We start from the raw sequence: 17,947 nt of genomic DNA, 5'->3' as shown, positions 1-17,947 counted from the left end.
ATGCGAAGCGACGCGACGCAACGCACCAACAACTGGCCGAGAGGACGCGAAAGGGCGAGAATCAGTAATGAGTACGTTACGGGTTTCTTGACTGGCTCGGGTATCGCTGCAAAAACTCGCTCTCGATTCTATCCATGAAGCGCGGAGACGAACGCTGGAAGAGGAGCGAACAGAGGAAAGACAGGTAAAGGAGGCACGGAAAACGAGAGAAGAGGGTAGAGATGAAAGCGATGGTGCAAGAGGAGAGGGAGAAGAAGGAGGAGCAGACGTGGGCCACGAGAGCTCGAATGCACCGCGCTGGACCAGCGATCTCCGCGAATTAATCAAATACGCGAGCGATTTGTCTTCGTTACACCCACGTGGGCACCCCGGAGGGACGCCTGTGTAACCGGGGTGACGAAGCCCTCTCGACTCGGCACCGCGGGTGAAAAACCCGTCCACCGACTGCGTCCACCGGACACGCTCCGATTGCAATTTATTCATTTCATAATCGAAGGAAGGGAGCAGGTTTGGTTTTCACGTAGATCCCGCACAGGATGGTTATAACTTGAGAGTCGCGTAAAATCGCGATAACGCTTCTTATCGGTTCATTTTCGCTCTGTCCCTTCGGGGTTGGTCTCGCAATTATAAGTTAACGATTATCGATAAATAGATGGGTGCGAATGAAACGATCGCGTTTGTTTATATTGCCGTTTAAAACGCACTGGCGATTATGCGAGTGGTTCGGACGTGGTCCGAAATCGTGTCGGAGATCCCTTCGGACACGCGGATGATTCTGCCGTATTGGGATGCGAAGTAAATCGTAATTATATACGGAGAGTAGTACGTGATCGGTGGATCCTCCTCTCGCAGCGAGACTCGATGGAAAAAGATCACGCGGACGTTTAATAACACAGGTACCGAATGCCGATGGGTGTAGAGTGTAGGTACGGTATATAAATGTGCGTGTACGTCTCTCCGCTACCAGCGTCGGTGCCGAATACGCGACCTCCGTCGTGTATTTGTACGAGCGCTGATCTCATCCATACGCTATTTTACAATTACACTTTACGATACACAATTTCGTACAAACCTGCTTACATTTACGCGCGCAAATTCGCGTCGGTATTCTTCGAAGCGAGCATGCACGTACGCCAGATACATTTACATGCGCGAGGACGAGTTTGCAGCAATTTTAATAACACGGCTATCGGGTGCCGGTAAGCATAAGTTTCGGCCGAGCGTTCTGGCGTGCGCTCGCGCGCACATGTGTATACTTTTTCTCCAGATCGATATCGATCCGTGGTTGCGGTGTGGTTCGTTGCACGCCAACCGATTGAACGACCGCTTACTGCTTACGAGCGTAACGTGTGTGCGTGTCTCTGAGAAATATTACATAGTCACGCGCATACGTATACCGGTAACCGTGTATTAATTTCATTTGTCTCAGCTCTCGACCTCTCAAACACGCTTATTAGAATTCGGATTGAAACGACGAAACTGTACGCGAAACAACTTACTTACTTTTTACTCGAGTGGGTCGCGTGGGATAATAGCGCGACGTTCTCCATTCCCGTGGATTTCGCGTATTTATCGAGGAGACGTAGAACTATTAGGAAGGGAGCGAAATGGAATGGGTATAAATAGCGAACCATAAATTATGCCATCCACGTACGCGTCCGAGTACCATCTTTAAGGCAGAGTCCGTATAACCTATGTCGCTCGACTCGTCGAGTCTCGATACGATACGATGGCGGCGACGACGACGACGAAGACGATGTTACCGGATATCGTGCAAATGGAAGCCCTCGCGGCTACCTTCCACGTAAACCCATGGAGGCGGTGCTTACTCCGCATCTCCGTCTACCAGGTTTTTCCTACAGTTGCCGAGGAAAAACTCGATCGGTTCCATGGGAGACACGATCGCGACGCGGTAGATCCAAGGCGTTTGTCGAAACCTATCTAGAAGAGACGTACCGGACTCCTGCTTACCCGTACCACTCCCGTTTTGGATTGAAGTGCGATCGATCGATCGGGGCAATTATCGACGAGCATCTCGTGAAAAAAAAAACTTATGTGTACTCTCGAGTCGTATCTAAGCTATACGAATACGAGCCGCATCTCGATGTCAAGGTAGGGAAACCGTCTGTCCGTCGAGTACATCGGATCGCGGGGATCGATCGATCGAGCTCGGCTAAATGTCACGAAGATATTCGCCAGGTAACTGGCGAGACAAAGCGATAACGGTTCGCTCGACCGTATTCAATAGCGTCGATAGCGCGAGCAAAACCGAAGACGGTCTAGAAGTCTAACGCAAGAACAATACCACGTGGGATACCGCGGGGCGGCGGAACATCCCTACGGTTCTTGGCACATTGACCGTGGGCGGACAGGGATCGGCACTGGTTATGCAGGAAACATGCTCTGCTCTGCCGTCCGATCGTTCATCGTCTGCCAGCGGTAATGATCGCTTGATTTCCCTATTAATTAATTGATTTCATATGTACGTGTTATAAATTTTCCTTGAATAACTCTCCTCTTTCGAGGTTTTGGGATAAACAGCGAGTCGTTGAAGAATATATATTTCCTCGTCTCATCAAAGATGATCGATCATTGGTCATTTCTTACTTCTATTCGCTTGAATTGACTTCCGTAGAAATCAGCCAAGGAGAAAATGTTCTGGTGATAGCGAGTATGCGTGCGCACGATTATTGGTAAGGTCATTAAAGAATAAGGCGTACTGTATACGCGCGATGCATTTTATAGAACGGTGTTTAGCGAAATTACTGCCATTCGATTCAATCAATCGATCATACCGTTGGAAACAACGAATCGCGAACGTATCAGAAACAACGTATGAGTGGTGATTGCCAAGATTTTCGTACAATTTGCACCCCAAGAAAGGAAAGGAGCAAAATGCGCACGTGAGAACAAGCCGAAGTTGTAATTAACGAGCAGCTTGCTTATATAGTATCCGAATACCTTTTCGTCATTTTTGCGCTTTCAGTCTTCCCCCTCCACCATTTCCGCCCTTTCTTTTCGTGTTCCTTTTTAAAAGAAACAGACCAACGAACCAACGAATTCTTCGTTCGCTAAGGTCGAGGAAAAAAAATTAATACGAGGTTTGCATCGCATCCCTTTCTCCTCTCAAAGATTCAAGCTTCCGACGCTCGGTCTTAAAACGATCGTTACTTAAAAGAAAAGTATAAGAAAAAGCCACTTTGTAGCCATTTAACAACGATAATAACTGTGTTCGCAGGTGAACGGCCAACCAGATTTTATTTGGTGAAGGAAGAACCGGATCTAATGATGGATTCCAACACGGGCATGATTCGGATTCGCCTTCCACTGGACCGAGAAACTCGGGACAAGTACATTCTCAGCGTAGAGGCGCGCAATGGAATTTCCGCAGGCTACTGTCAGGTAACCGGCGTCGATAGAAATCGAAACAATCACGAGAGAAATCGCGATACATACACGAGCCAAGGTAGCAATCTGATCGCAACGCCGTCGCATTGTTTCTCGTCACACAGGTGGAATTGAACGTGGAGGATGTGAACGACAACGCTCCGACGTTCCCGACGAGCAGCGTCCGCATTTCCGTTCCGGAATCGCATCCCCTTCATTCGGCGCTTTACGTAGCACATGCCACCGATCCCGACATCGTTCCGTCTCACCCTATACGCTACGTCCTTGGCCAGAATAGCAACGACCTCTTTGGAATAGACGGCCGCTCGGGAGAACTCTATTTAGCAAGGAGATTGGACTACGAGACACAGCAAAGGCACGGTCTTCTGATAAGAGCGTTGGATGGTGCGGGTCTCTCCGCGAATCTCAGCCTGAGCGTCGAGGTACAGGACGTGAATGACAACCCCCCAGTGTTCGAGAGGAACGAGTATCATGTGGAGGTTCCCGAAGGCGCCAAGCTCGATTCTCAAGTGAGAAAAATCTTCATTACACGCCCGTCACGCGGGCATTTGTTTGTCGAGGAGACGTGCGGTAGGATCCCCTTTCGCGGAAGGGAGCGAGGGAGCGCATCGCAAAGTGTACATGGAAATGTGTACAGAACGAAGAAAGACTAGAAGAGTGGGAGAGAGAAATTCTGGGTCGGTAGAGGAGCGAGAGGGATTAACAACCTTTCTCCAGTGTTCCTCCGCATTCTTGTTCCTCGCACTCTTTTTGTTTTTCAAATTCGTTTTCGCCAAGCGTAACTTCATCCGGCGGGACAACCGGGAAGACCAATCATGCTGAACCTTAACACCCACTCGGATCGATGATCATCTCCTCCTCTACCTTTTGTCCTCCTCCTTCTCTATTTTTCGGTCTTCTTCGATTAGATACGGCGAATAGAGTGGAAGAAGAAGACGTTGACTCATCGAGTTCACCTTGTCAGCGGAAAACAGAAACGAATTAGCTGAACGCCGGAGCGCGCGAAAGATTAGTGATGCGAACTATAAGGTTACTAGATAGACCAGTTCAGTGGAAGGATTGATAGACTATAACTGATAGTTATTTATAGGAACGCGCATACGCGCTAACACGTATACGCTGTGCGCATGTGGTATGGTGTATCGCGACCCTTTACGGAGTAGTACGGAATACACGGGATTGATAGGTAATCGTTGATAGGCTTAACAGAAACGCAGCGCACAGCTGCTCGTTTTATGAACAACCCATGCTGATTATCCCGCTTGAAAGGATTATTTATCGTGGTTAAACACCATTACCGACGAAGTTGGAACGAAATTCTTCTCCATTCCGTGAAATCTTTCCTTGCTGGTGTCTGACTCTCATGGAGACGTCGAACCTCGTGCTCACGGATACGACTATTTATTTCGGGTAGACTCGTTTTATGTCGTGGTCGTCGCAGTTATCTCTGTCGTCTTCGAGAAGAAAGGTTTGTCTAATTGTTCGATCAGTGGTTGACAGATAGCATCTTATTTCGTTGCGTTGCGTGGCACGACGCGCGACCACGACGGTCTTGCTCTAAATACAAGGTTAAAGATGAAGTAGAAAGCAATCGGGAAAGAGTCATTAGCTGTTGCGTACACGAGAACATGTTCGTCATTGGAGTAGCGATATCTAGCGGTGGAACGAGAGACGAACAGCGCGATTCCTTGCGGTACGGTGGTAGCCACTGGTGGACGCAATCCCGAATACAAGGATACCGATGACGAATGGCCGAGAGATCGTTGCCGCAAGATAGGCCCGTTAAATGACGTCACATTTTTAATACAACGGATACACGAGGGTACGATAGAACGGAAACGACGACGACGACGACGACGAGGTGAACAGCGCGCACGTTCCTCTCTTCCTCTTTCCTTCTTCCTTCGCCACTCGATCTCTCGTTCCATCTTTTCTCGGCGCGGCGTACACGTATATATCGGTGGTATCTATCGGCGAAACAGATCTGTGAGCTGTCGGTGGTATCCAGACAATATCTTAGCCGCGACCAGGAGAGAGACGAGCAGAGAAAGAAACTCGGGGAGATAGTAGGGGGAAGCAGCAGCTAGCAAGAGTAACTTGGCTTACAGTGAGGGTAACCCTTCACCCGCCGCGAACTAATAACGTACAGTTAGACACATTACTGCCTGCTCCCACGTCAGGTTCTCCTTCTAATGGTGGTCGATCTCTACTCTTCCTCCCTCTGTGCCGCTGCTGCCGCCGCCGCCGCCACCGTTTCGTCCTTCTTCCTTCACAGATGAGAAGACGAGTGCCGATCCTTTCTATCCTCGTCCTCGTCCCTCCGCCCTTCGCGCTCGTCGCCTTTTCTTCCTTGTGGTTCGCCATCCATCATTGCCCGTGCGCCAGCTTCGTGCACGGGATACCAAGTTATATACCCTCGATCCTATGTTTCTTCTTCTTCTCCGACCTCCGTAATTCACGATCCTCCCGCACTGGAAAACATCGACCGGTTCGAACGCATTTAGGGTTCGCGGACTTTGGGTGCGTTTAATTAATACGGAACGACCGGATCGACTGGTCTTGTCTCCTCGCCGCCTCTTTCTCCCTGCGTGCCACCTCACCGCCGCTGCCTTCTTTTTCATCGATCTCATCGGCTTTTTTTCGTCTCCTCGAGAAACGTTTACATCGCAGAAATTCAGATTTCTCCCTCTTTGCGAGGCCGAGGAAGTATCGTAATTGTCGTACTCGTTTTTCCGTTGTATCGACCTACCTAAAAACACGCTCGTAAAACAAACTTGTTCCTATCCTCTACACAGATTCTTCAAGTGACCGCGGTGGACCTTGATACGGGCAATAATGCGAGGCTGAGTTACCGTCTTCAAGGATCAACGGCCTTCCGGATCAGTCCTAATACCGGTTGGATTTACCTCGCGCAGATTCTCGATCGCGAGACCCTGGATCGGCACGCGCTGACGGTTCTCGCGACCGACAACGGTTCTCCGGCCGCGACCGCGAGCGCTTCCGTGCTGGTCACGGTGCTCGACGACAACGACAACGATCCCCGATTCGAGAAGGATTTTTACGGATTCGACCTGTTGGAGAATCTACCCTCGGGTACGCTGGTCGGATCCGTGAGTGCTTCTGATTCCGATCTTGGGAAAAACGCCCTGCTCAGATACGCGGTGGTCCAGGCCAACAGCAGTTTCACCGTCGATCCTGATACAGGTAAGATCTTTTTCTCCTTTCTGACTTTTTTCCTCTGTTTGCATAACCGATATTAATCCGGTGTGCGCGTACTTACTTGTTTCTCGTCGACGCTCGAGTGTTTGCGAAAGCTGTCAGCCGACTATGATACAGCTGATACAGTTATGAGCGCTTGAACGTTCAAACAAAAAAATCCCACACGACTAGAACTGTCCAGGAAAATATCAACGAATTCTATATACTGTCCGAATTTCCGATATAATTAACATACCATGATATCGAACGCAGTTCGGTACGATATCGAACACATTTACAGCTCGATGTTCCTTTTTTATAGTGACACACATGTTGGAAAGGAATTTACGCGATCGCGTTACGTCTCTAGCTTTCTAGCACGGAAAGAAAGGAACGAAGCGTATTCGAATTGAATTCGAACCGGGCGTTGAGCAAGGCGTGAAGAAAAGGAAGAAAGAAGCGATTAATTTACTAAATAGCCCTCGGCCATCGACGCTGTTAATTTACGCGTTGCTCTTACGTCAACTCGGGAACGGTTCTGGTGATGTTGCGTACCATTGTTAAACAGCGATACCCTGCACGATTGTGCAAGCCTTTAGAAGCACCAGACAGAAACGACACGATAGATCTTCAGACGCGGGTTTCGTAAGTCCTCGAAAACGCTTAATGAAATCGGCTTCCACGGTGCGCACAAAGCTCTGTCGTTCGTTCTGGTGGACGCGCGTCTCTCGGCTTTGGCGCGCGTTCAAGATTTATAGCGGTCGAAGTCGAAGAAAAAGAAGCGAAGGAGCGTAAATTTATTTTTGATACGAATGCCTTTAATTGGAAGACCATACAACGCAATATCGGAGATACGAACAGTGGCGCGATTATTTCGTTTTTGTAACATCTCCCCTGCTTCGTGGATATCAAAGTATAATCCCGTAAGAGTGGTGCTTTCACCTTACCGGCGTGTAACGAATCACCAGAAAGGGTTCAGCACACACCGCGAAACGAGCACGCACGTTGCCTCTCGTATGCTACGCGCATACGTGCTTTGATTGGCATGCGACACGAGAGTATTTGTGTACATGCTGGTTCGAGACCAGGTCGGTCTTCCTCTCGTATCCACGAGAAGTCTCGCTGGTTGGTGCACCGGCCTGCCTGTTTGCAGAGGAGGGTCTCTTCTCCAGTCATTCCAGTGCGAACCTTCGCTACAGAGAAATAAAAATAACCGTTGCCTCTCTCTGCCGGAAGTATCCAGTTGTTCCGTCGCAGCGGTACTTGTATATTAATCTTTGATTTCGGAAGGTTCTACTCGACTTGCACGCGTTGTCACCGATAGTTATGCGAGAAATTAGCGGAAAACTAAATAGCGGTGAAACGCGGGAAATCGTGGAGCGGTTGGTCGGTTGGCCAGTTTGGGTATATGTTCCACAGCTTCTAAGAAATCTCTTATTGATCGTGGCGGCGCGGAACGAGTTTCCCTAACGCAGTCTCGGAAGAGCATGGATTTCCAAATATTGGAAGAAACGCGCGGGAACGGAAAGAGAGCCGGTTCCTGAAGGGGGCAAAGAAGTTCGTCGCACGGTCCCACGGTTAACACGAGAAACGCATTAGCACGCGTCCTACGATATACTTCTTATTGTTCCGCGATGGTATCCCTCGATGCCGGCTCGTTTGCATGTTCCTCCGTCGATCCAAAGCTCTGTCGTTCGTTCTGGTGGACGCGCGTCTCTCGGCTTTGGCGCGCGTTCAAGATTTATAGCGGTCGAAGTCGAAGAAAAAGAAGCGAAGGAGCGTAAATTTATTTTTGATACGAATGCCTTTAATTGGAAGACCATACAACGCAATATCGGAGATACGAACAGTGGCGCGATTATTTCGTTTTTGTAACATCTCCCCTGCTTCGTGGATATCAAAGTATAATCCCGTAAGAGTGGTGCTTTCACCTTACCGGCGTGTAACGAATCACCAGAAAGGGTTCAGCACACACCGCGAAACGAGCACGCACGTTGCCTCTCGTATGCTACGCGCATACGTGCTTTGATTGGCATGCGACACGAGAGTATTTGTGTACATGCTGGTTCGAGACCAGGTCGGTCTTCCTCTCGTATCCACGAGAAGTCTCGCTGGTTGGTGCACCGGCCTGCCTGTTTGCAGAGGAGGGTCTCTTCTCCAGTCATTCCAGTGCGAACCTTCGCTACAGAGAAATAAAAATAACCGTTGCCTCTCTCTGCCGGAAGTATCCAGTTGTTCCGTCGCAGCGGTACTTGTATATTAATCTTTGATTTCGGAAGGTTCTACTCGACTTGCACGCGTTGTCACCGATAGTTATGCGAGAAATTAGCGGAAAACTAAATAGCGGTGAAACGCGGGAAATCGTGGAGCGGTTGGTCGGTTGGCCAGTTTGGGTATATGTTCCACAGCTTCTAAGAAATCTCTTATTGATCGTGGCGGCGCGGAACGAGTTTCCCTAACGCAGTCTCGGAAGAGCATGGATTTCCAAATATTGGAAGAAACGCGCGGGAACGGAAAGAGAGCCGGTTCCTGAAGGGGGCAAAGAAGTTCGTCGCACGGTCCCACGGTTAACACGAGAAACGCATTAGCACGCGTCCTACGATATACTTCTTATTGTTCCGCGATGGTATCCCTCGATGCCGGCTCGTTTGCATGTTCCTCCGTCGATCGTTTGTCTTCTAAACGACGAGCACGGCGACGTCGACGGGGTTCTGTCGGCGCTGGTAGACGAGGTGGACGCGTCGGACTGGACTAGGTACGTCGAGAATTCGTAGAGGCACGCGGGTGTCTCGTGTGTCCTACGAACACCGAAGCCCTTCCTTCGACCCCTTATACGAATTGTTTTCCCCATTCCTTTCCACATCTTGGAATAGTTTTGCTCGGCCGGCTAGGCGTTTGCTTAATTACCCATTAATGCGCTGACCCGTCGAAAAGACAGCTCGAGAAGATTCCCTCTCTCCTTTTTACGTTTCTTCTTTCTGTTCCTTCTTTCTTTCTATCTCCGCCTCCTCCTTCTCGTCCCATTCCTTCTTCCTCTTCTTCTTCTTTTTCTCTTCCTTCAGCCTCCCTACCCTTCGTAACTTTTGCGGTCCGTCTGTACCGCGAGATACGTAATTACAACGATGCTCGTTACACGCGCGACTGTATACGCATCCATATTGCAATTATAATATGCGAGAGGAGGACGGAAACGAAATATGATAGCCGGTGTCGAGGCGCGACCGAGGAATTCGGGTTGAACGGACGTTTCTTAGCGAGCATATGAACAGCGATTGTCCAATTAATCGTTCCTGTCCAGGAAAATCGATAAGGTCGATTTCCTCGCACAATGTCGATCGATGATCGTCCGTTCCACGTACGTACACGAATTCTATGTCAAGATATTTACGGTATTTCCATCTCATTTGAGCGATCTCTCGCTCCGTATCACGAGCATATTCTCGTACCGATCTAAAGAGTCGATGCGGTGAATCGAAATAAATACGAGTGGGAAACGTCTCGGATATCCTAGAAAATGAACGAAACGCGACTCATCTTTTCGTTCGTGATTTTCAGGCGAGATCACGACTAAAGAGCCGCTGGATCGGGAAACGAAAGGAGTGCACGAGCTGGTCCTCGAGGCACGAGATCAAGGAACCCCGTCCAGAGCGGCCAGGGTACCATTGAAGGTTACCGTACTGGACGTGAACGACAACTCGCCCGAAATCGTGGATCCGCAAGGGGACGTGGTGAGCGTCAGGGAGGAACAACCACCGGGAACGGAAGTAGCGAGGGTTAGAGCGTTGGACACGGATCTCGGCGAAAATGCGTCCGTAACCTACACGATTTTGAAAGGTAATGCGTTACAGCCGAAGAAACACGGATCGAATCGAAGCGATTTCGTCTCGATCCACGAAAAGGAAGAAAGCGCGTTCGAAGAAATTAGTTATCCAATTACCAAGACAATTATGCACGGTCTTAAAGACGAACTCGAACGGGTTGTGTTTATACGTTCTCGTTAGGATTGCCATCCGATTTTCTCAAGAACGTTTACGAGTCGTTTCGACCCTTTCGAGCCAGTCGGATACATGCTTAACGAGTTTGAATAACCGTAATATTGCTATTTCCTTAATGGTGTTTTAACGTTATTCGTTCTCACTGTCGAGATCACGCGAGTTTTTCACCGAGTGTCGATTATCGTACTCTCATGACTAACCTTAACCTCCACAGACCGAGACTCGGATGGTTACAACGTTTTCACCATTGATCCGATCACCGGCATGATCAGAACGAAGGCGGTTCTCGATCACGAGGAACGGAACGTATACCGGGTGTCCGTAAAGGCGACGGATGCAGGCCGACCACCGCGACATGGTATACGCGCGTTAAGAGTCGAGGTTTTAGCGCTGGCGGATAACCGGCCGACCTTCACCAGCAGCAGTCTTGCCTTTAACGTGAGTATCATCGACCTCGTCGCCACCGCTATGCAACTTTCGTTCACTGGTCGATTCATTCGGATTTTTCGCGCGATTTATGAGCATCGTGGCTGATAAAGCATCTCGTAGGATGGGCGCGCGCGCACGTTCGAAGGCGTTCAGGCATCGACAACTCTTCTTTCGCAAAGCGGTAAAAAGTTAATTACGGAGGAAAGGGATAAATTTTAAAGGGGCACTTTAAATCGGAATCAAACTATTGCTTCGGCTTTTACGATCTTACTAATTAGGAAAAAATCGCGTAACTCGATTCGTTTAGGTACGCGAGGACGCCAGTATCGGACAAGCAGTGGGATCGGTGTCGGGAGCGGGTCCAGCAGGCCGCGTGGCTTTCACTTTGGATTCCCTGACACCCATCAGCGAGTTTCCAGCATTCGATGTGGATCGTAGCTCCGGTCAGCTGGTGGTCGCTCATTCTCTCGACCGCGAAAACGTTAGTGAATACCACCTAGAGATTCGCGCATTGGACACCACGTCGATCGGCAACCCTCAGAGCATCGCCGTCTCGGTGAAGATCGTGATCGAAGACGCAAACGACAATCCACCCCGATGGCCGCAAGATCCGATAACCGTTCGAGTCTCGGAGAAGGCGGTGATCGGTTCTACCATCTACAATTTGACGGCCATCGATTTGGACAGCGGTTTGAACGGCGATCTTAGATACGGTCTGGTGGCCGAATTTCCATCGAGAGGTAGTTTTGCGGTCGATTCGCTGACCGGCGCTCTAACCTTGGCTAGGCCTCTCGACAGGGAGGAAAGAGCCGAGTACATGCTGATCCTGAAGGCGTCCGATCGCGCTCCTCCCGGCGAGCAACTAGCCTCGACCGTGACCGCGAGGATCATCGTGCTCGACCAGAACGACAACGACCCGGTTTTCGTTGCCCCGGAATCGACCAAAGTCGCGGTCACGCCGGACCTCTTACCAGGTGAGTGACTCTCTGCTATGCGATTTAGCTCTTTCAGGCAAGAGCAACGAGTGAGTTTAATCGAATCTTAAACACGTAGAGATGCTTCAGTTTGCCGCGCTAACGCGCAGAGACGGGCGATTCAATTACAAAGCAGCATTATCGTAAATTGGCATCGTTGCAGGGGCGATGCTCGTGAGAGTGGTCGCCGTGGATAAAGACGCAGGTGACAATGGCCGTGTATCGTATGTGATTACATCGGCGAACGAGGAGGCGAGATTCTCGGTGGGTTACGAATCTGGTATAGTGAGCCTGGAGAGGCCGATGGTAAGGTCGACGGAGCTGGAGATTACGGCGAACGATCACGGTTCCCCACCGCGCAAGTCCACTCTCAGGCTGATTCTGACGTTGGCTTCTGGACAGACCAACGGACCTCCTCGGCTACTGCTCGCCAACCCCGTAGCTAGAATTTCAGAAGACCTCCAGGTCGGAGCACCGGTTCTAAACGTCGCCGGTCCTATCATCGCCGATCAGGGTAAGCGTGCACCGCGATCTCTCTCAAAGAGTTATCGTGGACCGGCGAACCGCGAGCGCGCGGATCGTCAAGATCGCGATTCTCGATTCCATTTTATTCCCATTAAATACGCGAAATAAAACTCGCGTTGGGTTTACAACCGGTCAGTTTATTGATAAATATCCGCCGATGCTCGTATATCATTCGCGAAAGATGATCAGATAGAACCGTGTATATTCGGTTAACGCTTGCAAGGATAATGCGAAGGGACAAAGCTGAACTCGGCTGCCTCGAAACTTATCGATCTCTTTCGCGTACACGCACACACCGCCGTTGTACGACAAGGATGCACGAGAGGACCAAAAATGGGGCTCTCGCGCGGCTATCCTTTTAGGTGTTCCGCGAGCGTCCTTATTGTTTCGGTGGTGCGTCGCTGCATAAAGTGCGACGGAACAGGAGGGGCTGTCAATTTAGCGCTCCCTATACCAGCAGAAGGTGAAATTACATTCTGCTATCTTGTCCCGGCTTGTGCCCTCTCTTCTCTCGTATCTCTTTCCATCCCTTCTTCTACGTTCTGCTCCACGGATTTTCGAGTTTGGCTGTCGCCGCGCGCCAGCGTTTGCGCAGTTATGTGCCACCTACATGTCGGACTGCCAGAAAGGAATATAACCGCTGCGAATGGCCACTCCTGCTAATAGGAAAGCTCTGCTATGAAAATACCACGAATAATTGCCTCGAATCTGGCTGGTACCGGACATTATAGTAAATTCAGCGAAACGACTCTGGGTCTGGCTCCCCCCTGTTCGAAAGTGCGTTCCATCCGCGTGCTACGTCTGCGCGATACTCTCCCTCTCTCCCCCTCTCTCACACCATTCTCTCTTCTCCCACAATATGGTTGCTTGCCGCCACGTTAAAAGCTCCTCGGAGAATTCCGCCGATGAGAAAATTTCATTCTCGTAGATAGAGGTTCGACGGTGTGCGTTAGATGACCGCGCTCCTTGGTGCTCCGCTTTCCTCTTGAGTCCTCCGCGTTGCCTTTTCTCCACCTTCAGTTCCGGCCGCCCACTTTTCGAATAGAAAAACGGACCGTAAAGCAGATGAGACAGAGCACGAGCATAATGATCGCTAAAAGCGTGCGCAGAAAATCTACTAGGTATTCTCGGTCTCGTAGCAAAACATTCTGTGCGACCGACAATATGGTATATCGCTCGTTTTGCGCTTATCTAGACCGGTGCCCGTGTATCAGACGAGCGCATTAGCGCGCCCTGCACAACTTGCAAAGGGTTCCGCGTCCCTATGAGATACCCCGAAGGACGAGGTTGCTGTTAGGGGTCCGGAACCGCTAGCGAGCCACCGCGCCGCATCGCAGCAGGGAGGGCGGATGAAAAGGAAGAACGAAAGGGGACAGGGCGAAACAATGGCCGCGTATATCATCGTGCCGCCAGCTTGCCGCAGTACGCATAGGCAAATCACCGGTTCCAACCAACACCGACACCCTCGTACGTGCGGCACGAGCGTGTGCGTGTCGTCACCGTAACTACCGTTCTGCTGCGTCTACGAATACGGAATACACACGAGACCCGGCCAAATGCTCTTCTGGCCACGTTCACGATACGAGAGAGAAATACCGAACGATCGCTAGTGCGTCTCTTTGTTCTATGTTAGCTAAAAGTATTGCCGCGGTAGTTTAATGCGCATCGTCCTTCGGAATTTGTGTATAATAACGAATGCATTAAACTCTGGCTTCCACCGGAAGACGTCACTCCTTCGAGTGAAAACGATGACCACGCGAATGGAATATTCCGTACTCGGATTTGTCGTAAAATTCTTTCGTCTCGACCACACTTTTGATTGTTTTCCTTGTATACGGCCAAACGCGACCACCGGTAGGTATTCCTTGAAACGATATTCTTCCTATCCGATCGCGTTTCGCGGATCGTGCCCGCCTAAATCTCGATTTTCTCTCGTATAAATTCTGCAAGCATCCGTAGTTTCGCGGTCGTAACGCGTTGAGTATAATTGCTACGGGGCTAAGATCCTTTGCTTTTTATCTCCTTCTTCTCTCTTGTTATTTCCCATTCACTCCTGGTTTCGATCCGTGTCCGGTAATCGAAAGAACAAAGCTATTTCGCGAATCGAATTTGCTTGGTGTATTTTCAGGAATTTACGAAGCTTATCGCCTCGCGCTACGTGTCGATCTCCGACCAAGGGATTCGATCGCTTTCGCTTTAAAGGCACACATTTACGTATGCAAACTGACCAATAATTTCAGATTTTCGGAAAGGACCCGACAGGATAATGATCTTGCGAGGAAACGAGTCTCAGTCGCGTGGTCCTAATTTCTTGTAACGTGCTTCGGTTGACCGTAACTTCAAAAAAAAGAGCTTAATTTTATTCCACGCGTTGAATATCTATCGATGAAAATATCGACTGGAACGTTGACGAAGGTTTTGATATGATTGCGCAGGTAACGTCAGCTTCAGTATTCCAAGCAATCTGGCCGCGGACAAATTCTCCGTTACACCGAACGGTCTAGTGACCCTGCGTGGACCTCTGAATCGCGAGGAAGTGTCCCACTATTCCGTTCCGATTTTAGCGAGGTCCAGCAAATTGTTGGATATTAGCACGCTCGAAGTTTTAGTCATGGATGAAAACGACAACAGCCCCGAATTTCGACCAGGTTCCTGTTACACGCTCGCCGTACCCGAGAACCAAGGGACTTCCGTGATTCACACGATCGCTGCGGCTGATCTCGACGAGGGAAAAAATGGGGAAATTTATTATAGTATCGTAGGTAAGACGCTTCGAGGTTCCACCTACTGTTTCCCTTCGTCCATCTATGCATACATACAAGCTTCATTGTTCTGGTGGCTTTTTAGGTGGTAACATTGGCGCAAAGTTCATCCTGGACTCCATAACCGGAATGTTGTCGATGTCGAATCTAGATCGGGAAGCGGTATCCAAGTACATCCTGACGATTTCAGCCAAGGACAAAGGTCGGCCCAGCTTGGAGACACGATGTAACTTAACCGTAATCGTGCTGGACGTGAACGACAACGCTCCATCATTCGTTCAGAATCAGTATACCGAATCGAGACCTCGAGGGCCTGTTCCAAGCTCCGAGTATCCCGGATTCGCTTTGTCCAACGGCTTCTCGTATGGGTCTTCCAATTACCCGACAAACTATTATCCTAGCAAGTACGTGGCAACTATTTCCGAGGATGTGGCACCAGATTCTAGCGTCATGTCCGTGAGAGCGACGGATCCTGATCAAGGAGTGAATGGAAAAATCACCTACGCTATCGGCGAAGAAACGAGCTGGCTATTCAGAGTTGACAACCTAACGGGTGTCATTACAACTGCTGGGTGAGTAACCGACGTCCTCTATCTTTAACTATCACAATCGAACGAAGACTTTTTTTTCACTCAGTCTTTATCCGAGAACAATGTTCTCACCGAGCTTTTGGTGATCTCGTCCTAGTCTCTTTACGTACGTCTTGTCCCTTCTCCCACATTGAATTTTTTCTTTCGCGAGCTCTTCCAGCAAACTAATTTCATCCTGGCGTTAATTACTGCGCAATCTTTATTGCGGGTGAGATTAGGATCGCCGGTGGGATATTACGTCGGTACTGTCATCATAAAACGAGGAGTAGACGCATGGGAGGAGCGGGTAAAATACAGAAATGAAAAAAACCATCGGACAAGAAGTTGGTAGAGATGGAAGGAGGTGGAAGGTCTAGGAACCTTGTAGAATTATAAAGTCAGTCGATGCGACTCGCGAACGATGCACTGTGGTCGATTAGTTGATTCCATATGCATAACCCGTCGGCACGGATCAACGTGTTCTTCCTTCTCCTGTCTCCTTTCTTCGCCCGCATCTCCCTTCTCGTCCTTCTCTTCTGTGCCCTTCTGCCCTTTGCGATTATGCGCGCAATAAACTCGTATCGCGAGACGTCGTTAAATCTCCAGTCCTTCCGTAGCTTCCGTTCTATCAAGGTCGAACACTGTTGATTAAATTTCACCGAGGGTCTCACGAACTCCGATCTCGTCACCATTCGAATCTTGCCGCGTTATTACTCGCGTAATCCCCAGCGAAACGAAAGCTCCTATATTTTTGTTAGTTCGTTCGTCGAAACGACATCGAATGGTATCGGCCGTGTTGGTTCCGTTTTCGATAGAGACGCAGACGAGTACGTAGGATCGTTGAAGAGAGACAAAAATTAGAAGGAGGAGTAGAAGAAGAGGAAGGCAAAAAAGAAAAAGAACGAGGAAGGAAGAAAAAAGGAAAGACAAACAAGCAGCAAACCGAGAAATAGGGAGATCTATAGGATGAAGGGTGTCGGTAGTCGGGAGGAGGCACGCAGAAGCGTACTTTTGCCGCGCGACAGCCGTGTGTCATTTCAGCGGGGCACCATGTGGCATTTCAATGCATTATTTCAGCCGGCAAAAAGCCTGATATGCAAAACCAGATCCCGGTCGGGCCACTCTTTCGCGATCTCTGTCTGCGACTCTTTCTCCGTCCCTTTTTCCTCCCACCACTTGTTCGGACGAACTTTCTTTCTCCGTCGTTCGCTCCGCGGCTGCTGCCGGCGCTCGTTCCTCTTCCCAATCGGTAGTCACCAACCGCGTGGTTGTATCGCGTTGTTGTTGGTATTGTTGCTATTGCTGTTACCTCGATGGCCCGAGCGGGTTTAGCAGCGCGGAGGTTCGCTACGAGTAGGTGTATAAAAGTTCTCCCCATGTCCATTCCCAGGACCACCCGGAAGAGATGGGATTGATAACTAACTTGAATAGGAACGACGATTCGGTATCGATAACGTTGCGCTCGGACGATTAATCGAACCATAGCGGTACGAATCCTGTGAACATCGATGCGACATCATCCTAGCGGAGGTGATGATTTTCAAACAGAAGCGATTCGAAGAATATTATCTCGCATCTAGACGGTGTAAATAAAAATAGCCGCGCTCGTATAATCGCACGGTGCGACGGTCAGCAGCGAGAGTCGACTCTCGGCTCTGCTCGGTTAAATCGTAAATAACCGCGTCGATTTTGCGCGCTACCGGCGCACGATTATTATTCCACGCTCGTTAAAGGTTATTACGTGCACATACGAAGCAGGCAGTGTATACGCGGCAAAGACATTGTCGAGCTCAGCCGGTGCTTATTGCCGGCCCGCGAATTCGCAAGGTTCGCGTGACTTTTCCAAGCGGCTAATAAAGACAAAGTCCAGCGATACGATAAATTACCCCTGACTCGCTTTATCGCTGCTATCTGACCGGGATTCTAGAAAAAATACCCGACAATTGAATGTTACTCGTTAAACGGTTACTTTCAATGGGAACAAATTATGCATTCGAGCCGTGGGTCGAGCGAAAAATTTGCCACGATAGTATAATTAGATTAGAATTAACATGCGCGATAAAGACGTCGCGCTGTTTGGTTTCACG

General features: G+C 49.6%; 1 protein-coding gene across 1 annotated transcript in view; it reads left to right on the top strand.

Annotated features, from left to right (window-relative positions):
- Positions 1–17,947, top strand: part of LOC100749750 (protein dachsous) — a 229,991-nt gene that overhangs the window by 200,698 nt on the left and 11,346 nt on the right. Inside the window, exons 4-12 of the mRNA XM_033318889.1 lie at positions 3,239–3,402; positions 3,513–3,917; positions 6,204–6,612; positions 10,162–10,440; positions 10,816–11,039; positions 11,338–12,004; positions 12,168–12,518; positions 14,965–15,291; positions 15,377–15,863. Coding sequence (XP_033174780.1) covers positions 3,239–3,402; positions 3,513–3,917; positions 6,204–6,612; positions 10,162–10,440; positions 10,816–11,039; positions 11,338–12,004; positions 12,168–12,518; positions 14,965–15,291; positions 15,377–15,863 — 3,313 coding nt within the window. The remainder of the gene's footprint in view (positions 1–3,238; positions 3,403–3,512; positions 3,918–6,203; positions 6,613–10,161; positions 10,441–10,815; positions 11,040–11,337; positions 12,005–12,167; positions 12,519–14,964; positions 15,292–15,376; positions 15,864–17,947) is intronic.

The sequence above is a fragment of the Bombus impatiens genome, unplaced genomic scaffold (genome assembly GCF_000188095.3).
Source record: "Bombus impatiens unplaced genomic scaffold, BIMP_2.2 scf_0129, whole genome shotgun sequence".
NCBI lineage: Eukaryota > Metazoa > Arthropoda > Insecta > Hymenoptera > Apidae > Bombus > Bombus impatiens.
Note: the sequence above shows the minus strand (reverse complement) of the source record. Positions and strands in the feature narration are given on the sequence as shown.